The sequence below is a fragment of the Oncorhynchus clarkii genome, chromosome 12 (genome assembly GCF_045791955.1).
Source record: "Oncorhynchus clarkii lewisi isolate Uvic-CL-2024 chromosome 12, UVic_Ocla_1.0, whole genome shotgun sequence".
Taxonomy (NCBI): Eukaryota; Metazoa; Chordata; class Actinopteri; order Salmoniformes; family Salmonidae; genus Oncorhynchus; species Oncorhynchus clarkii.
Window position 1 is genome coordinate 74,166,732 of NC_092158.1, and position 26,668 is coordinate 74,193,399.

Consider the following 26,668-nt stretch of genomic DNA (forward strand, 5'->3'; position numbering starts at 1 on the left):
ACATTTCTAAGTGACCCCAAACTTTTGAACGGTAGTGTACACCACACACACACACACACACACACACACACACACACACACACACACACACACACACACACACACACACACACACACACACACACACACACACACACACACACACACACCATTATGTAACACTACATTATAGTGCTCTTATTATTCTGTCATTATTTCTTGAAAGTATTGTCACATCCTGATCCAGTGATCCATGATTTTAGGTTATCAAAGGTTTTAAGAATATAATGATATTCGTCAACAACTTTGTAAAATGGAGTCTTATGTATCTGAGTGTAATCCAAAACATTGGACACTAACAAACAAGGACATGATGTCACATGGAAAACATATAGGAGGTGAGAACCTGATATGCCCTCCCAAACCCCCATTGCACGTCACCACAGCATCATTTCCTCCTCAACTCTCATTTAAAGTGGCTAGAAGCTGCAGCTCAGAGGTTTGAGTGCTCCTTGAGATAATTACCTTCCTGACAACAGCAGTGAGACCCTACTCTCCTCTCCTCTTCCCTTTTCAAGCAAACTAGTGAGACTAGGAAGACAAGAGCTTTAGGTGGATCCCCAAAAAAATCACGTGATTAAAAAACACAATCTGTGCATACGCTTTAGGCCTAATATCCAGTGAGCCCAACAAGTGGGGATTTTCTCATTGTGATTGTCTTGGAAAAACGCAGCTGTTGACTGGAAATAGAGATTTCACCATCCGTTTCTAAAGTTATCCTACCGACAATGCTTTTTGGTAGAATAGTGGTCTACAGAGCCGAGTTACTCCACATTCAGTGGTGTTAAAGCTATTATGGCTTTGCTAAGCCTGTGTGGATAAGACTATGGGGGGTATCTCAAAAGTCATGTTGACGTGGGCAAAGTTGTCTTAGTTGTCTACAATATCATCTTAATGTAAACAGTATGACAAGTAATGAAAGGCTATACTAATAACTGATAAGGAATGGACGGCATTACATTATTTAGCTCTCTCATCATAATCTTATTAGCTTTCTGTAAACTACTCAAGGAAGATTGTTTTGGGGATTCATGTCAATTTCAGTCACTATGTGAAGAAATGCTGCCATCTAACAATTTATCTGGCAATCTCAATATTTAGAAACTAACAGATAAAGTAGCACCTTACCGATGGCCCTGGTAGAAATATAAAAAGAAAATATAATATTCTACATGTGGATTAGCTGCATACAGCACAAAATAAAAATCACATCAATTATCACCATAAATAACTATCACAGTGCTACATAAATGATCACCATAAATAACTAGCACAGTGCTACATAAATGATCACCATAAATAACTATCACAGTGCTACATAAATGATCACCATAAATAACTAGCACAGTGCTACATAAATGATCACCATAAATAACTATCACAGTGCTACATAAATGATCACCATAAATAACTAGCACAGTGCTACATAAATGATCACCATAAATAACTAGCACAGTGCTACATAAATGATCACCATAAATAACTAGCACAGTGCTACATAAATGATCACCATAAATAACTAGCACAGTGCTACATAATTGATCACCATAAATAACTAGCACAGTGCTACATAAATGATCACCATAAATAACTATCACAGTGCTACATAAATGATCACCATAAATAACTAGCACAGTGCTACATAAATGATCACCATAAATAACTAGCACAGTGCTACATAAATGATCACCATAAATAACTAGCACAGTGCTACATAAATGATCACCATAAATAACTAGCATAGCGCTACATAAATGATCACCATAAATAACTAGCATAATGCTACATAAATGATCACCATAAATAACTAGCACAGTGCTATATAAATGATCACCATAAATAACTAGCACAGTGCTATATAAATGATCACCATAAATAACTAGCACAGTGCTATATAAATGATCACCATAAATAACTAGCACAGTGCTACATAAATGATCACCATAAATAACTAGCACAGTGCTACATAAATGATCACCATAAATAACTAGCATAGCGCTACATAAATGATCACCATAAATAACTAGCATAGTGCTACATAAATGACATCATCATATATGATCATACTACTTTATTTGACTACAGATCTGTTCATCTGTCTGGTGACATCAAGAGTAGTCGTTCTGTAACCTACTCATCCTACCCGGTTCCTCCAGGCCCAGTAGATATAAACAGGTTTACTCTCCTCCAGGCAGCCCAGCAAACAGGCTGCTTTCATTCTCATTAATTAGCAGCTGAGCTAAACCTCTAAGCCATGAAATCAGCCTTACAGCAATCCACCCAAATCTCCCTCTCTCTTTCTCTCTGGGTTTGTTACAGTGAAAGCCCACATGTCCTTGGAACTGCACACACATGCCTATCATGCCAGTAAGCCAGAAGCCACGCTACATCTCTTTCCATGGGGCCCTTGGGGGTGTCTCCAAAACACACCCCCAAGGGCCCCACGTGTCAACGCAATGTGAGCTACAGTATATCGGCTACGTTTGCTACATGCACATACCCTGGACCAGATCCACGACATACAAACGTGGGAATATTGTAGCACGAGGCCGGCACATGAGAGCCGCCCAGAAAGGACGAAGTGGGCGCTGACGTTAGCGTGCCAAAATGACATCATCGATGTGAGAGAAAAAAACATTGGTGATCTTGTTCACACTTTGAGCTTTAACTTCTAAAGCTTAATGGAGGCTTCAAAACTCTTTAAGCCTACACAGACGTTTCACTAATCATGTTTTACTATATCATATAATGGTGATATAAGTAGCCCTTACATACAGTATGGTGCATTGAAGTGTGAACTTGGTGGATTTCTTTATGGATTGATTTAATAACAGTACAGTGAAAGGGAGAATAGATTAAAAACTGGCCTTCAATTGCGTTTTGAGAAAACCCTGAACAAAATGAAGACTGAGGAGAATGAATGAATCAATCCCTAACATAATGTATATCACAGAGTTCAATGGTTTCCTTTAACCCAGACACTGCGCTGCATAAACATGCGTGTCACCAGATTTGGTGAATTTTCCACCTCACGTGCCCAGACAGTGATCCCCTCTTTGGAATGACCACTTTGACAGATCAGGGGATGGGCCAATAAGAGAGAGAGTGCGTGAAAGAGGGGGATAATGAAAGAGAGAGATAGCAAGAGAAGGAGATCAGGGAGCTTGCAGTGTAGGTGTTGAGGCAAAAGGACAGGTACTATTCTACTGGTGAGGAGAAAGACTAGTCAGTTGACAGAGAGAGACTGGCAGATAGAAAGCACAGAGCAAGATAACCTCAGATGTGTATTTAGTGTTGCATTCAAAGACTATTATCATCATCAAACCACTCTGGAACAAAAAAACGGTCAAGAGGAAACCAACATCTAACCAAGAAAATATCTACAGTAGTCTCTACAACAGAAGACTGGAAAGAGAGCTGCTATACTTGTAAAGACAGTACAGAGACTGTTTCCTCGTTATTATTCACCAGCCCAGTAACTGACCATCATGACACATCAAGTCAGCCGCTCCCCGTTCCTCAAGCCCTTCTACACCAGGACCCCGGTTGGTGGGGTCATTCCGCGAACCCAGAGACGCCACACACTCCCCGCCAGCGAGTTCAGGAACCTGACCCCACAGGACGCCATCAGCGTGTTCGAGATCGAGAGAGAAGGTAAGAGTGTCTCCAGATTCTACTGGTTACTCAGAAAATGTTGATTGTATAGGATTTGTTGGATTAGAGATACTTTGGGGTTTTATGTTCAACAAAATGCACATTTATCTTATAATCTCTAACACATAATGACAATAGCTGTCAGTCTCCACAATATAAATAGCTCAGGAAAGTAAACAATGCCATAACCACCAAATGTGTGTTTATCACAGATTTTTGTCCCAAAAAATGGATTGTGAATAACATCAATAAACTGTGATAAGAGAACAAGCAGCCTGTAATCCCTGGTTTGTTTGCTAATCTTCCAAGAAGCTTCATCTGCTCACTGACTGACCGTGTGTCTCGTCTTTCCTCCCACCAGCATTCGTCTCTGTGTCTGGTGAGTGTCCACTCACTCTTGACGAGGTGCTGAACTTCCTAAGTCAGTGTCCAGAGCTCTCCCTGGGCTGGTTTGAAGAGGGCCAGCTGGTGGCGTTCATCATCGGCTCAGGCTGGGGCAAAGAGAGACTGGAGCAGGTGAGACAGACACCACAATTTACAGTAGCTACATCCATTGCATATTTGGAATTGTTTTGCACCCAAAAAACATATATTTGTTTTTCATAATCTAAAAGGTAACCATCAATAAAATACATGTTTTTTACTCTGATCATACCTGGTTATTAACCCTAACTTTGCCTTTCCCTACCCCAGGAGGCCATGACCCAGCATATCCCAGAAACCTCGGCAGTGCACATCCATGTGCTGTCTGTGCACCGCCACGCTCGCCAGCAGGGTAAAGGTTCCATCCTGCTGTGGCGCTACCTGCAGTACCTGCGATGTGTGCCAGGCCTCCGGAGGGCCCTGCTGGCCTGTGAGGAGTTCCTGGTTCCCTTCTACCAGAAGGCAGGCTTCAAGGAGAAGGGGCCTTCTGCCATCACCGTGCCCAACCTCACCTTCCAGGAGATGGAGTACCATATCGGCGGAGCGGCCTACGCACGGCGGAACAGCGGCTGCTAGTCACTGCCGGCCGTCACCACCCCACTCATAATCACATCAACCCTAGCACTGGAACTCATCCACCATGTAAACATAGACTCTGGTCATCACAGTTGACCGTCCAGACCACACTATAGCAGACAGACAGATCCAAGCACCAACCTGGTCTCAGAACATTTCATAATATTCTGTAAGTAAAATCGAGACACTCCATTTAGTATGATAGGTTACATTTGGTATGGTTACATAAGACAGATGGTTACTTAAGGAGGGTGGTTGGTCGGGATGAGTTGGCGTATAACACGAACATCTAGCAAAGGTTGCGAGTTCAAATCTCATCACGGACAACTTTACAACTTTTCACTACTTACTACTTTTTAGCTACGTTGCAACTACTTAGCATGTTATCCAAAACTTCCCCTAAGCCTAACCTTAACCCTTTTAGCTGACCTTTCATGGTTAGCTAACCTTTCACGTAACTTCAACCTTTACCCTTTTAGCTAATCTTCCCCTAAACCTAACCCTAACCTTAACCCTTTAACCTAACTCATAAACTTAACCCTAACCCTTAGCCTAGCTAATGTTAGCGAGCTTGCTAACGTTAGGCACCTAGCTAGAATTTTCAACATATCATACGTTTTGTAAAATCCCAATATATTGTATGCTTTGCAAATTCTGAACATTTAATACGAATTGTAATTCGTAACATATCATATATGAAATGGGTGACGGACGTCTACCAATCAACACATACCATACCAAACATAACATATCATACTAAATGGATTGTCCCAGACTTACATACAGAATAATATGAAATGCTCTGAGATCAGGTTGCAACCACAGGTGCTCCATGAGAGAAGGCACTGCCCCATCAATCTCAGCTGCAGCACCAGCAGGCTCCGAGACACCATCTTTCAGTGCCTCACAGAAAGCATCCCGATCCCCTGCAACATAGAGAGGGGACATGCACCATCGCATGAAGGGGACAAGGATGGGTTTTCTTAGAAAACAGCAACAGAAAGCAAAAAAAATTCTGTTAGCGATAGAAGACAGAATCAGAATATGCTTGAGATGCAATGTCGAGTTTCAGCATATTTTGTGTACGTCATTGAATTAACAAAGTTCTAATTTTTCAGTCCCAACATTCTTCATTTTTATTATGCTTAATTTTGAGAGTATTTAAATGAAATATTCCTTGCCACAAATCGTACTTTGTAGTACTATTCTTGTTTGAGGTCTTTATTATTACTAATACTACTATGGTTATTGAGATACTAATACTACTATTGTTATTGAGATACTGTTACTGAGATACTACTATTATTGACTATTATTGAATTCTCTGAGTGTGATGTAAATACCATTTTATTTTTGTATTAGTCCTCTGGTGTGTTGAAATCTTAGGCTGTAGCTTATCTTTTCGTATTAACACTACGATGAACTAAGGCAATAAAGGGAAACAATGCCACTGATTTCATAGCTCCTCATGCTCCCTTTAACATTGACATACATCACGAAAACAGTGGTGCCTTCAACAAAGCTGATTGTTAGCGAACGGTAACTAATGTTCATGTCTGAAAGTAAACGGCAGCATCAGTCACCACAGAAAATCAAACAGACTTCACTGACGGATTTCTTTTCAAGTTTTTTTTTACTTGTTCTATTCAGTTACATATGAGTAGATAGGTAGCTAAAACACTACCTTGTTTCAATCCATCATTACTTCTTAAGAAGCAACAAACAAATAAAAGGATAGCATTCGAGTGCTCAACGTATTGTAACAAAAATATGGCAGTAGTTGGTACATTTATCAGCAAGGCACCAAAGGTATTAATGTCTGATTTGTTTGTCCCTGGTTGTTTTGAGAGGTTGCCTGAATAATTACAAAACCTACTCCTGGATTGTGAGTGTTAAAAACATGAAAATAAAATTTTAAAAAGAACAAATTGAAAAAATACAGAAATATTTCCTTCTGTCTATTGCACCAGTGATGACTCCTCCAAACCCTGCCTTATACGTGAAGAGAGAGAGAAATGTGGGAGGGGCTTAGATAAGGGGTTAGACCATACCCTTCTCTCATTGGTCAGTGGAGGAGAGAAAATGGTGTGTGTGTGGGGGGGTGAAAAGAATGTGATTAATGTCTCATGACGAGTGCAGTGGCATTCCTACTTATTCATACAGACAGACGAGTAAAAAACACAAGCATATTGTCATCAAAGTTCAGTTCACAGAGCCAGAGGAGAGGGAGCTCCACACAGGACCCTCCCCTCCTCTTTAGCCACACTATAGGGCAGAACAGAGACAAGGATTGGTTGATAACACCTGCCAATCGATGCCTCTTGACCTGACGTCCCTCCTCCGGCGCTACCTTCCGTCTCCTCAGTGGAGGTGGGCGTTGAGGTCGTACTTCTCACAGAACTTGTCTGTGAAGGGGATGCAGGTGAGCAGTTCACACCAGTCACACTTGATGGGGTAGACATAGAAAAGCACCACGAGGCCGGCGAACAGCCCCAAGAACACCACCAGGAAGACGATGATCTGCAGCCGCTTGCGGTACATGTCCATGCGTCCGAAGCTGATGTAGGGCAGGAAGGCGAAGGACAAGAAGAAGCCAGAGATGAAGCCAAAGATGTGGGCAAAGTTGTCGATCCAGGGCAGCAGGCCGAAGGCGAAGAGGAAGAGCACCACACACAGCAGCTTGATGAAGGCCCGCCACGGCTGGGCCAGGATCTGCCAGCTCTGGAACAGCTCCACAAACAGGCAGGCCAGGATGCCAAACTGGGAGCCTGCCGGACCCACCTGACGGAGGGAGGGGGAGAGAGAGGGACCACTCAGGTCAACATAGAAATACTCAGCACCTAGAGTGGACACATTCTATTAGACACATTCTATGAGCTGCACAAAACAATGACAAATCACCCCCAGTCTGAACCATACATCTTGTCTGTCTCATCTGACACTATTACCAGTCATGTGTTCTGAGCTGTCCAAATTGAACCCTACATATTGAGGTGTGCGTGTTAGTGTGTGTTATGGGTTTATTGAGACCTCTGCTCTGTAGGGCAGGAAGATGGCGCTGGCTAGGTTTCCGGTGATGCCAGACAGGATGTATATGATGGAGATCCTTAGCCAGCCTGCCAGCTTCTCCAGGTCTCTCAGGATGGTCATCTGGAAGCACACTGACACCATGCAGTGAAGGATCCTACAGGGGAACAGAAAGACACGTTACACCATGATGTGAAGGATCCTACAGGGGGACAGAAAGACACGTTACACCATGATGTGAAGGATCCTAAAGGGGGACAGAAAGACACGTTACACCATGATGTGAAGGATCCTACAGGGGGACAGAAAGACACGTTACACCATGATGTGAAGGATCCTACAGGGGGACAGAAAGACACGTTACACCACGCAGTGAAGGATCCTACAGGGGGACAGAAAGACACGCTACACCATGCAGTGAAGGATCCTACAGGGGGACAGAAAGACACATTACACCATGATGTGAAGTATCGTACAGGGGGACAAAAAGACACGTTACACCATGATGTGAAGGATCCTACAGGAGGACAGAAAGACACGTTACACCATGATGTGAAGGATCCTACAGGGGGACACCACACAGTGAAGGATCCTACAGGGGGACAGAAAGACACGTTACACCATGCAGTGAAGTATCGTACAGGGGGACAGAAAGACACGTTACACCATGATGTGAAGGATCCTACAGGGGGACAGAAAGACACGTTACACCACGCAGTGAAGGATCCTACAGGGGGACAGAAAGACACGCTACACCATGCAGTGAAGGATCCTACAGGAGGACTGAAAGACACGTTACCCCATGATGTGAAGTATCGTACAGGGGGACAGAACGACACGTTACACCATGATGTGAAGGATCCTACAGGGGGACAGAAAGACACGTTACACCATGCAGTGAAGTATCGTACAGGGGGACAGAAAGACACGTTACACCATGATGTGAAGGATCCTACAGGGGGACAGAAAGACACGTTACACCACGCAGTGAAGGATCCTACAGGGGGACAGAAAGACACGCTACACCATGCAGTGAAGGATCCTACAGGAGGACTGAAAGACACGTTACCCCATGATGTGAAGTATCGTACAGGGGGACAGAACGACACGTTACCCCATGATGGATCCTACAGGAGGACTGAAAGACACGTTACCCCATGCAGTGAAGGATCCTACAGGGAGACAGAAAGACACGCTACACCATGCAGTGAAGGATCCTACAGGAGGACTGAAAGACACGTTACACCATGATGTGAAGGATCCTACAGGAGGACTGAAAGACACGTTACACCATGATGGATCCTACAGCGTGTATGCGTGTGAATGTAAGAGTATGTCCTCTGCATGTGATGAAGGGATCCAGCTAATCCGGCTGCTGTGAGAAGACACCTCCCCAGCCAGCCAACCAGGGATCTCTAGATTATCCAGCATCAATATGTCTCTGCTGTCTGTCTATCTCCTCAAGCCTAATGAGGGCTGCTGCCTGCAGAGGGGACACTTCCTTTAATTACCCCGGGGAGGAGAGGAGAGACAGATAAGAGGCAGCAAAAAGATGAAAGAGGACTGCTACTCTGCTCCCTCCTCTTCCCCAGCGGTACGTTAGTGTACACACTCAGCTCCTGCTACTAATAGGCTCATGACACCTGCGCTGTGGAACCACTGACATTCTGACTGAAGAAGTCAAAGACAATAATGAGTGGCTTGAAGAAGGAGCTATTGGAGAACGTGTACATGAAACATAATGAACCAGTGAGAGGACACATAATTGGTCACCCAATGGAAGGAATCGTAGGCCACCCTTCTGCCTCATTGTAATACAGCTGCTCCAGGGATGTCTAACAGTACAGTACCTGTCGAATGTATTAAATGCTGCTAAGATGGACAGAGGATTTGTTATGAAATGGCGGAGGCAGGCAGCCACTTACCCAGCGTGCAGGAAGAGCGAGAGCCACAGTCTGTAGAACTGGTCTGGGATCTCTGGGTTGAGGAAAGGCAGCAGGCCACACACATCATCCATGCAGTGAACCTGGGGGAGGAGGTAGAATACATCACCTACAGGACACCATCTCACTCTTTGTCTCTGTTGGCACACACGCACACGTGAAACCACACACACAATAGCATAAATGATGCCCACTGAATTTACGATCACTTTTTTTTTTACTGCCAAGCTATTCTAAGATAAGGATGTCACTGCAAGTACTAGTAGTAGAGGATGCATTTTCATTTGACACATAGGAATACATCATATTGATAATGAAGAACCTTATGCGTGAATATATTTACTTGCCCTGGATATTCTGTAGCTCAGAGCAGAGGGGATTACAGTGAGGACAGTTTGCCTACTCAGTAGGGTGGGTATTGTGTGGCACCCTGTATGGTGATTAAACACTATCCACTCTCACAGCTTAGATCTTCCTCTGCTCCTCAACGGCTGCCTCCGACTCAGCCTGTCTCATTATCCTAGTTGGAACGGGGTCGGGGGTTATGGTCCGGGTTATGTCTTTGTAGGACTGGGGCTATCGTATCCATCATACTAGCTAGCCACTGAAGAGGACTTGGCAATATCCTAACGCAACGTAATAGTCAGATATTCATTGAGTAGAGAGATGCTTACTTACTTGGGAGCAGAGAGTAGCCTCCTCGTGGAAGTAGCCCTTCATGAAGTCACAATACTCCCTGGACGTGATCTCACACCTGAGGAACGGGAGAACCACAGCATGACCTCGTGACCACACACTCCTTTGACTTCTCCCTTTCATGTGGACTGATAGGTCATGAACATGACACATGGTGACCACTACACTGCTTACATATTGCTGCTTTACCAGATCAGTGAAAATGAAGGCAAGAGGGGAGAGGAAGTCCATATAGATTATTGAGATGCAGCCTAGTTTAAACATCCATCTACCAACTACATGTACCACAGACACAGGCAAATCAACACCACAGTGTCAATAGTAAATAGACTCCCAGGAATGTGTGTGTGGTGTCTGGCGTGAATGTTTGCATGTTTGGTTTTGTATGTAGGCTCTCCTCACCTCCCTTTTGTGCCGATGCAGCAGGGCCGGCCTGTGATGGTGCAGTCTATGTGAGGCAGGTTGGTGTGGTTCCCTGTGTTGTACCTGGTGCAAACCTAAAAACACAGCCAGAGGAAACAGTGAGACACTGACTGATTGACAGGTCCTCTGACCTCTCACCCTCTCATCATGACCAATGGGGTTCCACAATACTCACTGGCCACTTGGTGATGTCATCAGGCCATTCATGCGGTGCCACCGAAGCTGGCTCGAGACAAATCCTGTTGTGGGGTGAAAAATATTGATGAAATATTAGTATGGATACACAGTTCAGTCAGTGGTCCCAATAAACACACAGTGTAACTACAGTAGCATGAGGGGTGTGACGGCGTACTGCTGAATGTCAGAGTGGTTCTCTCACCGGGGGTCCTGATGGCACACTGAGCCGTACTGCCTGTCTCTGCCCTCCAGCTGAGGGGTGCTGGGAGGCCCCGGCCACTTCACCCACACGGCCAGAGTACTCTGAGACAAAACAAAGATGGAAAGGTAAAAATATTGACCCCTGAATAGATCTCTCGTGGAGGTAGAGTACAAAAGAGTGAGGTGGAGAGAGTGAGTGAGAGAGACGGAGAGGGATTCACGACTCACCGAACACTCCTCCTCTGAGGTCTGTAGACAGCCGGAGCGGTCGTTGCGTACACAACAGGCAGAGTCTCTCTCTATGTCTCTCTTGTCCCGGATCAGGTCGTGCACCTGCTGGTCCTGACGCATGCAGGGAGAGTACTTGGCCCCCAGGTGGATCAGAGCCTCCTAACGAGGGAGACAGATGGCATGCAGACAGTCAGGAATAGACACATAGAACACCATCCCTTTATCAGGCCTAGTTAAAGCGCTCAAATAAGTACCTTCCAAACTGAAAGGATAGGACATATCTGGTCATGGAACAGAATGTTTGAATGAACAAAAGGGGAGCAATGTGAATGTGCTTACTGAACTGGGCCCGACCCAGAAGTTCTCTTGTTGTACAAACTTGACATTTTCATATACACCTTTGTTTCTTAGAACCTGGGGAGGGAAACATTTCATATTTCAAGTTGATCCTGGAAGGATGGAATAGAAGGTCATAACGACTGTAAGGACATTGCAAAGCTGTAATGATTTGTTCAGAGGACTCTTGAATATAGTTTTGGATTATTTGATTAATAATTTACTGCACTGTTAGGAGCTAGTAACACAAGCATCTCACTGCACTGTTAGGAGCTAGTAACACAAGCATTTCACTGCACCCGCAATAACGCCTGCTAAACTGTGTACGCGACAAATAAACTTTGATTTGATTTGTGAAGTGAGGTGGTACTCACAGAATCAACCGTCTCGTGCTGGGAGAAGCCCACGGGGGCGATGCCATAGATGCAGACAGCCAGGATGGTGATCAGCAAGTGGACAACAGTGATCCAGTACGTAAAGAAAGGCCTAATGGAAACACAATGTCCATATTAGAAAACAACGGTTTTAAACAGAAGTGCTCTACTCTACACCAATGGTCTCATATATTAAACACGCTGAGCCTCAGCATGGTCTTAGAGACCATTACCTATGGTCATCCATGTCCTCTATCTGCCTCTTCACATAGCTGTCGATTCGCTTGCGGTAGGTGCGGTTGGTGAGCTTCCCCACCATGCCCAGCCCGTAGGGCCTCTTCTCCCGAGCGAACAGCTTCTTGACGGGCACAACGATGCGCTGACCTCGTCGCTGTCCGTTCACACTCACCACCTCCTGCCGCAAGGGCACCTTGGGCGGTCCTGGGGTTCCCTCTTTGGCCTTACGCCACCCTCGCTCCAGAGGCCTGGGAGGGGAGGGGAGACAGAGAGGAGGAGGGGTAAAGTCAGTTTAAAGAGGAACCCACCACAGAACCACCCTTGGAGAGCGTGTGGGTTCTCTTTAAACCAAACACTGTGTCATCACAACTGAATGGTTCACTGAGATGCTCTGGTAGTGTATTGGATATTGGCAACAGGAAACCAAAGATACTGTAGTCATTTCAGATGTTTCTGTGGACTTGTTGTCATGATGGGTGTGCCTGACTCACAGCATGAGATGGCTCCTCTCCAGTTCACTCTTGTCCAGAGCGCTGCCGGTCAGCTCCGTCTCATCCAGTTTACTGCCCTCCTCCTGCACCACATCCATCATAGCCGCCTCCGACGGAGACTCAAACACCTCGTCAGCGTATGTGGACAACTCTTCCTGCATCAGACAGTCCTGGGGGAGGGATTGGGAGGGGGTAGGCCAGGTCTGAGAACAGTAGTGGGTGGGAACTAGGCACAGGAGATTTTCCTGGTCAGCTCACACATGGTTTAGGAAAAACTCCTGGCCGTAATGAAAACACACACTAACTGGTCGGCCAATCACAGGCCTTTAGACTCTATCCCTGGCTGCAACTCTGTTAGAGACCTCCAGGGGGTGCTGTATGTTCTCTTTTAGATGGAGGCTTGAGATTAGTTTCTAACTACAGAGTAGATGAGGACATGTCCTTACTCTGGCGAAGAAGGATGTGTCCAGCTCATCAGGTAAGTCCACCACGTCCTCCTCCATGAAGCTGGCAGGGGTGAAGCTGCGTCTCTGCATCCGCCGCAGGGTGGCGTTTTCCCGCAGGGAGCGCCCCTGAAACGCACACACACTATAAGCTGTCACCTAGCACAGCAGGCTGTAGTGTTTTGTCTAGTGCCATACAGCAAACAAACGGTGCAGACACACAAACACACACACACACACACACACACACTAACATTGAGTTGAGTGTCTTTTTGCATGTCAGAATTGTTGGAGACAGTACCTCATAATTATAACACATGCATAGTAGGCATATCAGAGCTTGAGTACCCATGTTTGTTCATTCCTCCACGTCACTCTTGCACTTCCAAAACAGTAAGCTCTTTCATAACAGTAGTCCTAAGCACAGCACTGCTGCTCTTGAACATGCAATACAGCACATAGTGGTCTCCCTCAACACTGAATGACACAACACAGCACATAGTGGTCTCCCTCAACACTGAATGACACAACACAGCACATAGTGGTCTCCCTCAACACTGAATGACACAACACAGCACATAGTGGTCTCCCTCAACACTGAATGACACAACACAGCACATAGTGGTCTCCCTCAACACTGAATGACACAACACAACACAGCACATAGTGGTCTCCCTCAACACTGAATGACACAACACAGCACATAGTGGTCTCCCTCAACACTGAATGACACAACACAACACAGCACATAGTGGTCTCCCTCAACACTGAATGACACAACACAGCACATAGTGGTCTCCCTCAACACTGAATGACACAACACAACACAGCACATAGTGGTCTCCCTCAACACTGAATGACACAACACAACACAGAGATAATGTCTCCTTTTGAAAATAAATGTATCCGCCCCGATGGAACTCAGTGTTGTTCTAGAACGCGGGAGGCCGACTGATTCCACACAACTGATCAGGCCATGCTGTTTCACTGAGGGTACCTTATCGATTAAGGGAAGAGTTTGGTCATAGTGGTACTGGGTGGGTATGGTTTGGATCTGTGTGTACAGTACAGTAGAGGGCTTTAGCAGCTGACAGTCTCTAAAATAATGATTCACTTCCTTCAATAGAATGTCTCGTCACACAGCAAGCTCACCTTAACCAGAGCTGCTGCTGCCCTGAAGCTCATCTTGGCGACAGACTCCCTCTTGCGTCGCCGCGGCAGCCGGTTGAGGCCTGAGCGGGAGGAGGTGAAGGAGCAGAGGGAGGCGGCGCCGGGGGTGACGGGGGTCTGGGGCACGCTGTAACCGTCCACCTCCTCCACCATACGGAACGCACGCCCCCTCGCCAACGGGTCAACGATCTGAAGATGACAGACACAGGCAGAGCGGTTAAGAACAGGCTATCTAGGACTGAGTTTATATTGTGAAACTGGATTATGTTCGAATAATCAACCAAGATTCTAATCGAAAAAAAACTACTGTGGATACCACAGGAAATTAAAGATAAACATTGATACATCCTAAAATATGTTATCAAGATCCACAATGAAACCCTCACTGAGGTACAAAAGTACTATAGGCATAATGACCCAAATATATAGATGACAGAGGTATCATACCTTCTGCATGCCAAAGGCGTGTGCTGAGGAGGGTACGTAGAGGGGCGGGGGCGTCTCGGTGCTGGTCAGAGAGATGTTGTCCTGACTGGACAGGTCCATCTCCCGGATCACCTGGGGCTTCAGACGGCCATAGCGCATGCTGCAATGGCGCAGACTCTTCCTCTGCCATTTCTGGGTGGCATCGCCGTCCTTACTGACCCCGAACCAGTCCGCTGTGCCCCTGACACCACAAACACCAGCCACTCAGTCCGCGGGAAGCACACATCTCATCTCACAAACTCCAACCTATCCACAGAACTCTCTCTGATCACCTAGTTCCACAGTACTTATCTTGTAGAGGGAGTCTGCTAACTCCAGCTATCTAGCACAGAGTGCATCAGTTATTAGCCTGAGAGATATAGAGCTGTCATTAGATGTCCCTCATCAAAGCTCGATTTGGAAGACTGGGTGGGCAAACATGCAATGAACTGATAACGCCACACTTCCCAAGAATGGAAAAAATGACTAATTGTTCTTGACTGCACTAGTAATAGGCCATCAACCAGAGAGAGGGAAGCCCAGACGTGTTCCAGTCCAGGCACACACGCCCACACACACACACACCCACACACATGCCCACACCCACCCACCCACCCACACACACACACACACACACACACACACACACACACACACACACACACACACACACACACACACACACACACACACACACACACACACACACACACACACACACACAAACACACACCACACACACCGTCTCTCTCATGGGTCTGGTGTATATGTATTACTTTGTCTGCCTTTGCAGCATTACAGCACAGTAATAAAGTCATAAACATTTGAATAAATGTAAAGACTGAACACTCTCCACTCTCAAAGCATGCTGGAAGTATTCTGCTGCTGGAAATGAGAATGATATACTGCTCTCCCGGGAATAGACCCAGATTCTTCTGATAATTCGTAGGCGATCGAATAAACCCCTACTTCTGTATTTTTGTAAATAATACCTGGTTTACGATATCTAAGGAAGTCTCAAGGTTTTGCTTGCCTGAGGTAGAGAATCTCATAATAAGCTGTAGACCACACTATCTACCTAGAGAGTTTTCATCTGTATTTTTCGTAGCTGTCTACATACCACCACAGACTGATGCTGGCACTAAGACCGCACTCAATGAGCTGCATTCCGCCATAAGCAAATGGGAAAACAATCACCCAGAGGTGGTGCTCCTTGTAGCCGGGGACTTTAATGCAGGATGCAGCATGTTAAATGTGCAACCAGAGGGGAAAAAACTCGGGACCACCTTTACTCCACACAGAGAGACGCATACAAAGCTCTCCCTCGTCCTCCATTTGGCAAATCTGACCATAATTCTATCCTCTTGATTCCTGCTTACATGCAAAAATTAAAACAGGAAGCACCAGTGACTCGATCAATAAAAAGGTGGTCAGATGAAGCAGATGCTAAGCTACAGGACTGTTTTGCTAGCACAGACTGGAATATGTTCCAGGATTCCTCCAATGGCATTGAGGAGTACACAACATCAGTCATTGGCTTCATCAATAAGTGCATCGATGACGTCGTCCCCACAGCGACTGTACGTACAGTGCCTTGCGAAAGTATTCGGCCCCCTTGAACTTTGCCACCTTTTGCCACATTTCAGGCTTCAAACATAAATATATAAAACTGTATTTTTTTGTGAAGAATCAACAATAAGTGGGACACAATCATGAAGTGGAACGACATTTATTGGATATTTCAAACTTTTTTAACAAATCAAAAACTGAAAAATTGGGCGTGCAAAATTATTCAGCCCCTTTACTTTCAGTGCAGCAAACTCTCTCCAGAAGTTCAGTGAGGATCTCTGAATGATCCAATGTTGACCTAAATGACTAATGATGATAAATACAATCCACCTGTGTGTAATCAAGTCTCCGTATAAATGCACCTGCACTGTGATAGTTTCAGAGGTCCGTTAAAAGCGCAGAGAGCATCATGAAGAACAAGGAACACACCAGGCAGGTCCGAGATACTGTTGTGAAGAAGTTTAAAGCCGGATTTGGATACAAAAAGATTTCCCAAGCTTTAAACATCCCAAGGAGCACTGTGCAAGTGATAATATTGAAATGGAAGGAGTATCAGACCACTGCAAATCTACCAAGACCTGGCCATCCCTCTAAACTTTCAGCTCATACAAGGAGAAGACTGATCAGAGATGCAGCCAAGAGGCCCATGATCACTCTGAATGAACTGCAGAGATCTACAGCTGAGGTGGGAGACTCTGTCCATAGGACAACAATCAGTCGTATATTGCACAAATCTGGCCTTTATGGAAGAGTGGCAAGAAGAAAGCCATTTCTTAAAGATATCCATAAAAAGTGTCGTTTAAAGTTTGCCACAAGCCACCTGGGAGACACACCAAACATGTAGAAGAAGGTGCTCTGGTCAGATGAAACCAAAATTGAACTTTTTGGCAACAATGCAAAACGTTATGTTTGGCGTAAAAGCAACACAGCTCATCACCCTGAACACACCATCCCCACTGTCAAACATGGTGGTGGCAGCATCATGGTTTGAGCCTGCTTTTCTTCAGCAGGGACAGGGAAGATGGTTAAAATTGATGGGAAGATGGATGGAGCCAAATACAGGACCATTCTGGAAGAAAACCTGATGGAGTCTGCAAAAGACCTGAGACTGGGACGGAGATTTGTCTTCCAACAAGACAATGATCCAAAACATAAAGCAAAATCTACAATGGAATGGTTCAAAAATAAACATATCCAGGTGTTAGAATGGCCAAGTCAAAGTCCAGACCTGAATCCAATCGAGAATCTGTGGAAAGAACTGAAAACTGCTGTTCACAAATGCTCTCCATCCAACCTCACTGAGCTCGAGCTGTTTTGCAAGGAGGAATGGGAAAAAATTCAGTCTCTCGATGTGCAAAACTGATAGAGACATACCCCAAGCGACTTACAGCTGTAATTGCAACAAAAGGTGGCGCTACAAAGTATTAACTTAAGGGGGCTGAATAATTTTGCACGCCCAATTTTTCAGTTTTTGATTTGTTAAAAAAGTTTGAAATATCCAATAAATGTCGATCCACTTCATGATTGTGTCCCACTTGTTGTTGATTCTTCACAAAAAAATACAGTTTTATATCTTTATGTTTGAAGCCTGAAATGTGGCAAAAGGTCGCAAAGTTCAAGGGGGCCGAATACTTTCGCAAGGCACTGTACATACCCCAACAAGAAGCCATGGATTACAGGCAACATCCACACTGAGCTAAAGGCTAAAGCTGCCGTTTTCAAGGAGTGGGACTCTAACCCGGAAGCTTATAAGAAATCCCGCTATGCCCTCCGACGAACCATCAAAGTGTCAATACAGGACTAAGATCGAATCGTACTACACCGGCCCTGACACTCATCGGATTTGGCAGGGATTGCAAACCATTACAGACTATAAGGGATGCACAGCCGAGAGCTGCCCAGTGACACAAGCCTATCAGACTAGCTAAACTACCTGTATGCTCGCTTCGAGGCAAATAACACTGAAACATGCATATGAGAGCACCAGCTGTTCCGGAAGACTGTGTGATCACGCACTCCGAAGCCGATGTGAGTAAGAACTTATCACAGGTCAACACTCACACGGCCAGACGGATTACCAGGACGTGTACTGCGAGCATGCACTGACCAACTGGCAAGTGTCTTCACTGATATTTTCAACCTCTCCCTGTCCGAGTCTGTAATACCAACATGTTTTAAGCAGACCACCATAGTCCCTGTGCCCAAGAACACTAAGGTAACCTGCCTAAATGACTACCGACCTGTAGCACTCACATCTGTAGCCATGAAGTGCTTCGAAAAGGCTGGTCATGGCTTACATCAACACTATTATCCCAGAAACCATAGACCCACTCCAATTTGCATACCGCTCTAACAGATCCACAGATGATGCAATCGCTATTGCACTCCACACTGCCCTTTCCCACCTGGACAAAAGGAGCACCTGTGTGAGAATGCTATTCATTGACTACAGCCCAGCGTTCAACACCATAGTGCCCTCAAAGCTCATCGATAAGCTAAGGACCCTGGGACTAAACACCTCCCTCTGCAACTGGATCCTGGACTTCCTGACGGGCCGCCCCCAGGTGGTAAGGGTAGGTAACAACACATCCGCCACGCTGATCCTCAACACAGGAGCCCCTCAGGGGTGCGTGCTCAGTCCCCTCCTGTACTCCCTGTTCACTCATGACTGCACGGCCAGGCATGACTCCAAAACCATCATTAAGTTTGCCGATGACACAACAGTGATAGGCCTGATCACCGACCAAGACGAGACAGCCTATAGGGAGGAGGTCAGAGACCTGGCCGTGTGGTGCCAGGACAACAACCTCTCCCTCAACGTGATCAACACAAAGGAGATGATTGTGGACTACGGGAAAAAGAGGACCGAGCATGCCTCCATTCTCATCGACGGGGCTGATGTGGAGCAGGTTGAGAGCTTCAAGTTCCTTGGTGTCCACATCACCAACAAACTAACATGGTCCAAGCACACCAGGACAGTCATGAAGCGGGCACGACAAAACCTATTCCCCCTCAGAAGACTGAAAAGACTTGGCATGGGTCAAAGATCCTCAGATCCTCAAAAGGTTCTACAGCTGCAACATTGAGAGCATGGTTGCATTACTTCCTGGTTTGGCAACTACTCGGCCTCTGACCGCAAGGCACTACAGACGGTAGTGCGTACGGCCCAGTACATCACTGGGGCCAAGCTCTCTGCCATCCAGGACCTCTATACCAGGTGGTGTCAGAGGAAGGCCCTATTGTCGAAGACTCCAGCCACCCTAGTCATAGATTGTTCTCTCTTATACCGCACGGCAAGCGGTACCGGAGTGCCAAGTCTAGGTCCAAGAGGCTTCTAAACAGCTTCTACCCCCAAGCCATAAGACTCCTGAACATCTAATCAAATGGCCACCCAGACTATATATAAAATGGCCCCCCTCCCCTCCCCCTCTTTTACACCACTGCTATTCTCTGTTATCATCTATGCATAGTCACTTTAATAACTCTACCTACATGTACATATTACCTCAACTAACCGGCACATTGACTCTGTACCGGTACCCCCTGTATATAGTCTCACTATTGTGATTTTACTGCTGCTCTTTACTTGTTACTTGGATTTCTTATTTCATATTTAGATATTTTTTTTAACTGCATTGTTGGTTAGGGGCTCGTAAGTAAGCATTTCACTGTAAGGTCTACTACACCTGTTGTATTCGGCACATGTGACTTATACAATTTGTTTTGACAAGCTAACAATCGATGTAAGTCATGTTTTTTTAAGGGAGATTTGGCCATTTAAGTAAAATCAAACCTACAATGGAGTTGATTTGATCGTGTTTCGATGTTCCAAACATATTGCTCATCACATGTCTTCTGCAGAGGGACAACAGGGAGCCAGGCGAAAACGAGTTTTGATCAGTCATGGAGATAAAAGTGCTGAAAACAAAAAGTCTCTCTATTTAAAAAGAAGATGGAGAACAAGCTCTTAAGGAAAAATACTTGGGACTTTGGTGTAAAATAATATTGCGATAGTTGATACGATATATTGTCAAAAAAAGATATTCCGATATGTAACTATCGATTTCTTCCCTCACCACTACTACCCACTGAACTCGTTTTCTCCTGGCTCTCTCTTGTCCCTCTACAGAAGACATGTGGTGAGCAATATGTTTGGAACATCGAAACGCAATAAATTCACAGTATCAAATTGCAATACATATATACTCGTGAGAATCATGATATTATTATTGGAATTCCAAGCCCTACTCCCTAGCAACAGTAATTATAGCCCACTAAACTCCTACTGTACCTGTTGCATGTAAAGGATTATTCTGGGTAATATGGACAAATCATTTGAAATACTGTGTCCTGTGTTCCCCTGGGTTGTGGATGGATGTACTATCTCTATCAGTCTGTTAGTGACATGATTGAATTTCTGGCATTCCAGACCAGCTGCCCTGTCCTCCAGGTCGTGGCGTGTCATCAGAGTCTGTCAGTCTGCCATCCGTGACCTCTGAGGCTATAAATAGACCTCTGCCTGATGGAACATCTGGAGCGACTCTCTCCCTCTCCCTCTGGCTCTCTCGCTCTCTCTACCTCTCCGAGTCTCTCGCTCTCTACCTCTGCCCCCCTCTCTAGCCCTCTACCTCTGCCCCCCTCTCTCGCCTTCTACCTCTGCCTCGCTCTACCTCTGCCTCGCTCTACCTCTGCCTCGCTCTACCTTGGTCTCTCTCTCTCTCTTTTTAGTGGCATGGGAAACATATGTTTATCAAATTAGATTTGTTTTCAAATTCTTTGTGGATCTGTGTAATCTGAGGGAAATATGTGTCTCTAATATGGTCATACATTTGGCAGGAGGTTAGGAAGTGCAGCTCAGTTTCCACCTCATTTTGTGGGCAGTGTGCACATAGCCTGTCTTCTCTTAAGATCCAGGTCTGCCTTTGGCGGCCTTTCTCAATAGCAAGTTCTCTCTCTCTCTGCCTCTCTCTCTCTCGGCCTCTCGCTCTCTCTGCCCCTCTCAGCCTTTGCCTCTTTTTTTCTGTGAGCTGTTGTTTTCTATTGAATCATATAATCTGTACATTCAATAAGGATGACAATACAATGTTCTCTGCCTCTGCCAGTCTAATCTAATCAGGTGCTGCAGAAGGCCACGCTAACCCAACCCTGCCGCTATACACAAACTAACCAGAGTGGCTTAGTTTAAAAAGCAACTCAGGTTAGTTTAAGACTCAGTCAAACGCAAGTATGGTCTTTTAATGACTGTAACATCAAATCAGTGGACATGTATTCTATGGTCCCTAACTCACACAGAGATTCATAAAGTCTGAGGCGACATTATTGCTGCTTAGTCTTTGGCCTGACCACAATGGAATGCGGTGGTTGTTGTGTATTCCAGGAAAATGGCAGGTCCCTGTGTTAGGCTCCTTTATTATGACCAATTCAGTGTGAGTCAGATGTGTCAATGAGGTGAGTCATATAACAAAACCAGTCATAGCACAAAGAGAAAACAACAGCACCCCTGAAGAGAGGCTTATAGCTATAGGCAATGGAAGACAGTTCATTCAAGCTGTGTCTTTATGCCTGATGCAGTTTTCTATCTTACGGAGACCCTGCACTCTCTTGATAATTCTCTCTGTTCTGAGCTTCATACTCTTTGTACTCCCTAGATCTGAGCCATTACCAACATAACCTAGGACACAAACATTGGTGGGGTAAACACTCAGCTAAACCTGTGTCAGTATGTTATCCATCACAAGATGTTCTGGCTCCCCATGGTTGCATACTGACAGGAAGTGCTGTCCTCATTGGCCAGTGTACTGTAGGCCCAGTCTGACCTCTGACCTCTGGCCTGCAGTACCTGAGCAGGGTTCTGGAGAGAGAGTGATGCTTCCTGGGGCCGCGGCGAGATGCCCGCTGACCCTTAACGGGCACTGTGTTAATCCGCTCAAAGTGCACCCTCCTGCTGCTGGAGACGGGCAGGGGTGGGGGGAGAGGGTAGGGAGGTGAGAGGAGGAGGAGGACAGGGGGAGAGGGTAGGAAGGTGAGAGGAGGAGGAGGACAGGGGGAGAGGGTAGGAAGGTGAGAGGAGGAGGACAGGGCAGGGGGGGGGGGAAGGTAGGAAGGTGAGAGGAGGAGGAGGACAGGGCAGGGGGAGGGTGGAGAAGGTAGGAAGGTGAGAGGAGGAGGGTGGGAGGTGGAGGAGGACAGGGCAGGTGGAGGGGGGAGAAGGTAGGAAGGTGAGAGGAGGAGGAGGACAGGGCAGGGGGAGGGTGGAGAAGGTAGGAAGGTGAGAGGAGGAGGACAGGGCAGGGGGAGGGTGGAGAAGGTAGGGAGGTGAGAGGAGGAGGAGGACATGGCAGGGGGAGGGTGGAGAAGGTAGGGAGGTGAGAGGAGGAGGAGGACAGGGCAGGGGGAGGGTGGAGAAGGTAGGAAGGTGAGAGGAGGAGGACAGGGCAGGGGGAGGGTGGAGAAGGTAGGGAGGTGAGAGGAGGAGGAGGACAGGGCAGGGGGAGGGTGGAGAAGGTAGGAAGGTGAGAGGAGGAGGGTGGGAGGTGGAGGAGGACAGGGCAGGGCAGGGGGAGAAGGTAGGAAGGTGAGAGGAGGAGGGTGGGAGGTGGAGGAGGACAGGGCAGGGGGAGGGGGAAGAAGGTAGGAAGGTGAGAGGAGGAGGGTGGGAGGTAGAGGAAGACAGGGCAGGGCAGGGGGAGGGGGAGAGGGTAGGACGGTGAGAGGAGGAGGGTGGAGGAGGGCAGGGGGAGGGGGGAGAAGGTAGGAAGGTGAGAGGAGGAGGGTGGAGGAGGGCAGAGGGAGGGGGGAGAAGGTAGGAAGGTGAGAGGAGGAGGGTGGAGGAGGGCAGAGGGAGGGGGGAGAAGGTAGGAAGGTGAGAGGAGGAGGGTGGAGGAGGGCAGAGGGAGGGGGAGAAGGTAGGAAGGTGAGACGAGGAGGGTGGAGGAGGGCAGGGGGAGGGGGGAGAAGGTAGGAAGATGAGAGGAGGAGAGTGGAGGAGGGCAGAGGGAGGGGGGAGAAGGTAGGAAGGTGAGAGGAGGAGGGTGGAGGAGGGCAGAGGGAGGGGGGAAAAGGTATTAAGGTGAGACGAGGAGGGTGGAGGAGGGCAGGGGAAGGGGGGAGAAGGTAGGAAGGTGAGAGGAGGAGGAGGACAGGGCAGAGGGAGGGGGGAGAAGGTAGGAAGGTGAGAGGAGGAGGAGGACAGGGCAGAGTGAGAGGGGAGAAGGTAGGAAGGTGAGAGGAGGAGGGTGGAGGAGGGCAGGGGGAGGGGGGAGAAGGTAGGAAGGTGAGAGGAGGAAGAGGACAGGGCAGAGGGAGGGGGAGAAGGTATTAAGGTGAGACGAGGAGGGTGGAGGAGGGCAGGGGAAGAGGGGAGAAGGTAGGAAGGTGAGAGGAGGAGGAGGACAGGGCAGAGGGAGGGGGGAGAAGGTATTAAGGTGAGACGAGGAGGGTGGAGGAGGGCAGGGGGAGAAGGTATTAAGGTGAGACGAGGAGGGTGGAGGAGGGCAGGGGGAGGGGGGAGAAGGTAGGAAGGTGAGAGGAGGAGGAGGACAGGTAGGAAGGTGAGAGGAGGAGGAGGACAGGGCAGAGGGAGAGAAGGTAGGAAGGTGAGAGGAGGAGGAGGACAGGGCAGAGGGAGGGGGGAGAAGGTAGGAAGGTGAGAGGAGGAGGGTGGAGGAGGGCAGAGGGAGGGGGGAAAAGGTATTAAGGTGAGACGAGGAGGGTGGAGGAGGGCAGGGGGAGGGGGGAGAAGGTAGGAAGGTGAGAGGAGGAGGAGGACAGGGCAAGAAAGAGAAGGAAAGGAGAGAGGAGAGAAGAAAAGAAGAGGTGGTGAGCAAGAAACAGCATTTAGAAAAGCAATAGACAGAAATAGTGCAAAAGGAGTAAAGCTTTTCAAGCATTGAAATTGTGAAAGGAAATAAAGTTTGAACATGCATTAGAATCATACACACTGACCAGACAAAGAACCAGGCATGCAGAGGGATTCCCAACTCATTCATTCAGACTGTTGAAGAATCAATGCACACAATCACATCCACAGTGATTTCAAGTTTTAAACACTGTAATATGAGCCCATCTGCAGACCCAGACAGGCACTATGATAAAACACACCACAAACAAACACCTACAAATACCAGTCTGTCCTGTCAAATATCCACTGTCCTCAGTTCAACCAGACAAATTGCAAGCAAATACAGAAGTCTGGTAAAAATCAATATGCAATCAAAGCGCCAAACTGAAGTGGGCGGGGGCAATCAGGCAGAGAAACGGACATCATGGTCTCATGCCTTGTTACTGGCATCACACAAGTAGCCCACAGTAACAAACTGGTCAAAAACATGCCCTCCGTGACTTACAGATCTGGATAAAACATGCTTATTTCACACCCTCATGACAAGTTCATAATCAAATATTTGCAGTGGGCCCACTGCTCAACACCAAAGATAAGCAAATCCCATGGAGGTCGTACGATTCCGTGTCACAACCATGATCTAACCAACCAAGGTGTCCTTCAGTAGCTCCAGAGCGTTGATATGTTCCCCTTACCTCTTGATGGTCTGTGTGATGGAGGACTGGCGTAGCAGGGGCGGCCGGCGGGGGTCAAAGAGGTCGCGAGGCGGGGACCGGAGGTGGGAGGGCTCCACTGGCATGCTGATACTGCGAAGGAAACCCTGCCGCTTCACCGGCTGCAGTGGGGGGGAGACCCATGGAAAGAGACAGAGATGAAATACACACAATGAGAGCCATATTGCATGCAGAGATTCACAAACAGTTACAACAGACCAATGAGAAAGCAGAGACAATGAGAAAGCAGGGAGAAGAATGAGACCCAGAGAAGAAGCGAGGGATACAAGGAAAGGCATGCAGATGGAGAGAGAGGGAGAGAGGAGGGGGAGAGAGAAAGAGAGAGAGAGAGATAGAGAAAGAAAGAGAGAGAGAGAAAGAGAGAGAGTGAAAGAGAGAGAAAAAGAAAGAGTGAACAGTAGGGATAAAGAGAGAGATCGAGATGGGGAGAGAGAGAGAGAAAGAGAGAGAGCGAGAGAGAGAGAGAGAGAGAGAGAGAGAGAGAGAGAGAGAGAGAGAGAGAGAGAGAGAGAGAAAGCGAAAGAGACAGAGAGAGAGAGAGAGAGAGAGAGAGAGAGAGAGAGAGTGTGTGTACTGTACCTGGACGAAGGTGGGTGGCTCATCCAGGGACACCTGAGCAGTGGGAATGTCCAGTCTGAGCCATGGAGGCTTCTTCCTCTGCAGGCTGCTGGTGCTCTCATGGCGTGGTTCAGCCATGCTCCCAACCCCACCCCACGCCTCCCACCTACAGGGAGAGAGAGACAGATGAAGGGAAAGATGAAATTGATACATATCCATCCTACAAGTATAACCACATCCTCTTTGTCCCTCGGGAGTTTCATTTAAACGTCTAATCAGCAATTTGTAAATGAAAGCCTGAGAGCATCCCAATAATAGCTTGTGTTGCAGAGTCAGTACACAAGATGGTGCTGATGAGCCTTGAGTCACCCCATGTGACAGGGTCTGTACTGCTATCATAAAACCAGTTAGAAGAGCAGAGAGCGCCAGATGGAGATATTACCAGACCACAGCTGTTTACTCTTACCCAGAAAGAAGCACACGGAACCACTTAACAAAGCAATAAATATTTGTGCAGCGGGAGTAGGAAAGTTTATGATCTAAGGACTAATCCCGAAATGCCAGAGATGAAATTGAATTTAATCCCACCTTGTTGTTATATATTCATCTATTCTAGGCCTATCCCCCGCCAGGCATTTGTGGGAGAGACTAAATTGCTAGGTCCTTTCCCTGTGCATTCCCATGACGCAGCCTAGAGACCACAGGAGGTGCAATGAACCTCGCAGGCCTCCGTCAGAGAAACCTCCTCATCCCTAGAGCATTGTTATCAACAATCCTTCACTTCAGCTTGGGTTTCTCTCTCCCTGTTATTTGGTCAAATAATAAAGTGACCTTCAAACACAAGGGTGGCACTCTTAACGTGCTCTGCGACATTCTCCCCAGGGGCATCATAGGACAACTGAAACAATTATTCCCGCAGTGAGATCCACGAACGCGTAAAGAAAGACTACCTCCCCCGAGAAAAACACTCAAGCGTGCGCCATTGGTTAGTTCCTCACCAGAGAAGCTGTTATTAAACCCTTTGAATGTGAGGAAAAACACTCTCCTCACGTGTCACATGA

At 46.9% G+C, this 26,668-nt stretch overlaps 2 protein-coding genes across 5 annotated transcripts in view; one reads left to right on the forward strand and one right to left on the reverse strand.

The window, feature by feature from the left end:
• The first annotated feature begins 3,376 nt into the window (after nt 1-3,376).
• On the forward strand, nt 3,377-4,923 carry LOC139421242 (serotonin N-acetyltransferase-like). Its single transcript, XM_071171939.1, has 3 exons — nt 3,377-3,693; nt 4,055-4,209; nt 4,387-4,923. Exons 1-3 carry the CDS (start codon nt 3,528-3,530, stop codon nt 4,690-4,692), a joined length of 627 nt encoding a protein of 208 aa, XP_071028040.1. The 5' UTR covers nt 3,377-3,527; the 3' UTR covers nt 4,693-4,923.
• A 1,383-nt stretch (nt 4,924-6,306) lies between these two features.
• Nucleotides 6,307-26,668, reverse strand: part of LOC139421241 (inactive rhomboid protein 1-like) — a 46,575-nt gene continuing 26,213 nt past the window's right edge. The window contains exons 1-18 of one of the 4 annotated variants that reach the window (XM_071171936.1): nt 25,629-26,290; nt 25,011-25,150; nt 22,315-22,422; nt 14,889-15,108; nt 14,424-14,630; nt 13,275-13,400; nt 12,829-12,998; nt 12,334-12,585; nt 12,101-12,212; nt 11,730-11,804; nt 11,388-11,549; nt 11,161-11,261; nt 10,957-11,020; nt 10,761-10,855; nt 10,341-10,416; nt 9,645-9,745; nt 7,723-7,876; nt 6,307-7,473 (exon numbers count right to left, since the gene is read on the reverse strand). In XM_071171936.1, the coding sequence (XP_071028037.1) occupies nt 7,054-7,473; nt 7,723-7,876; nt 9,645-9,745; nt 10,341-10,416; nt 10,761-10,855; nt 10,957-11,020; nt 11,161-11,261; nt 11,388-11,549; nt 11,730-11,804; nt 12,101-12,212; nt 12,334-12,585; nt 12,829-12,998; nt 13,275-13,400; nt 14,424-14,630; nt 14,889-15,108; nt 22,315-22,422; nt 25,011-25,150; nt 25,629-26,006 (2,961 nt within the window). In that variant the 5' untranslated portion in view covers nt 26,007-26,290 and the 3' untranslated portion in view covers nt 6,307-7,053. Of the gene's footprint in view, nt 7,474-7,722; nt 7,877-9,644; nt 9,746-10,340; nt 10,417-10,760; nt 10,856-10,956; nt 11,021-11,160; nt 11,550-11,729; nt 11,805-12,100; nt 12,213-12,333; nt 12,586-12,828; nt 12,999-13,274; nt 13,401-14,423; nt 14,631-14,888; nt 15,109-22,314; nt 22,423-25,010; nt 25,151-25,628; nt 26,291-26,668 lie in introns of those variants that run through there. The other 3 variants (XM_071171938.1, XM_071171937.1, XM_071171935.1) reach the window with 3 other exon arrangements.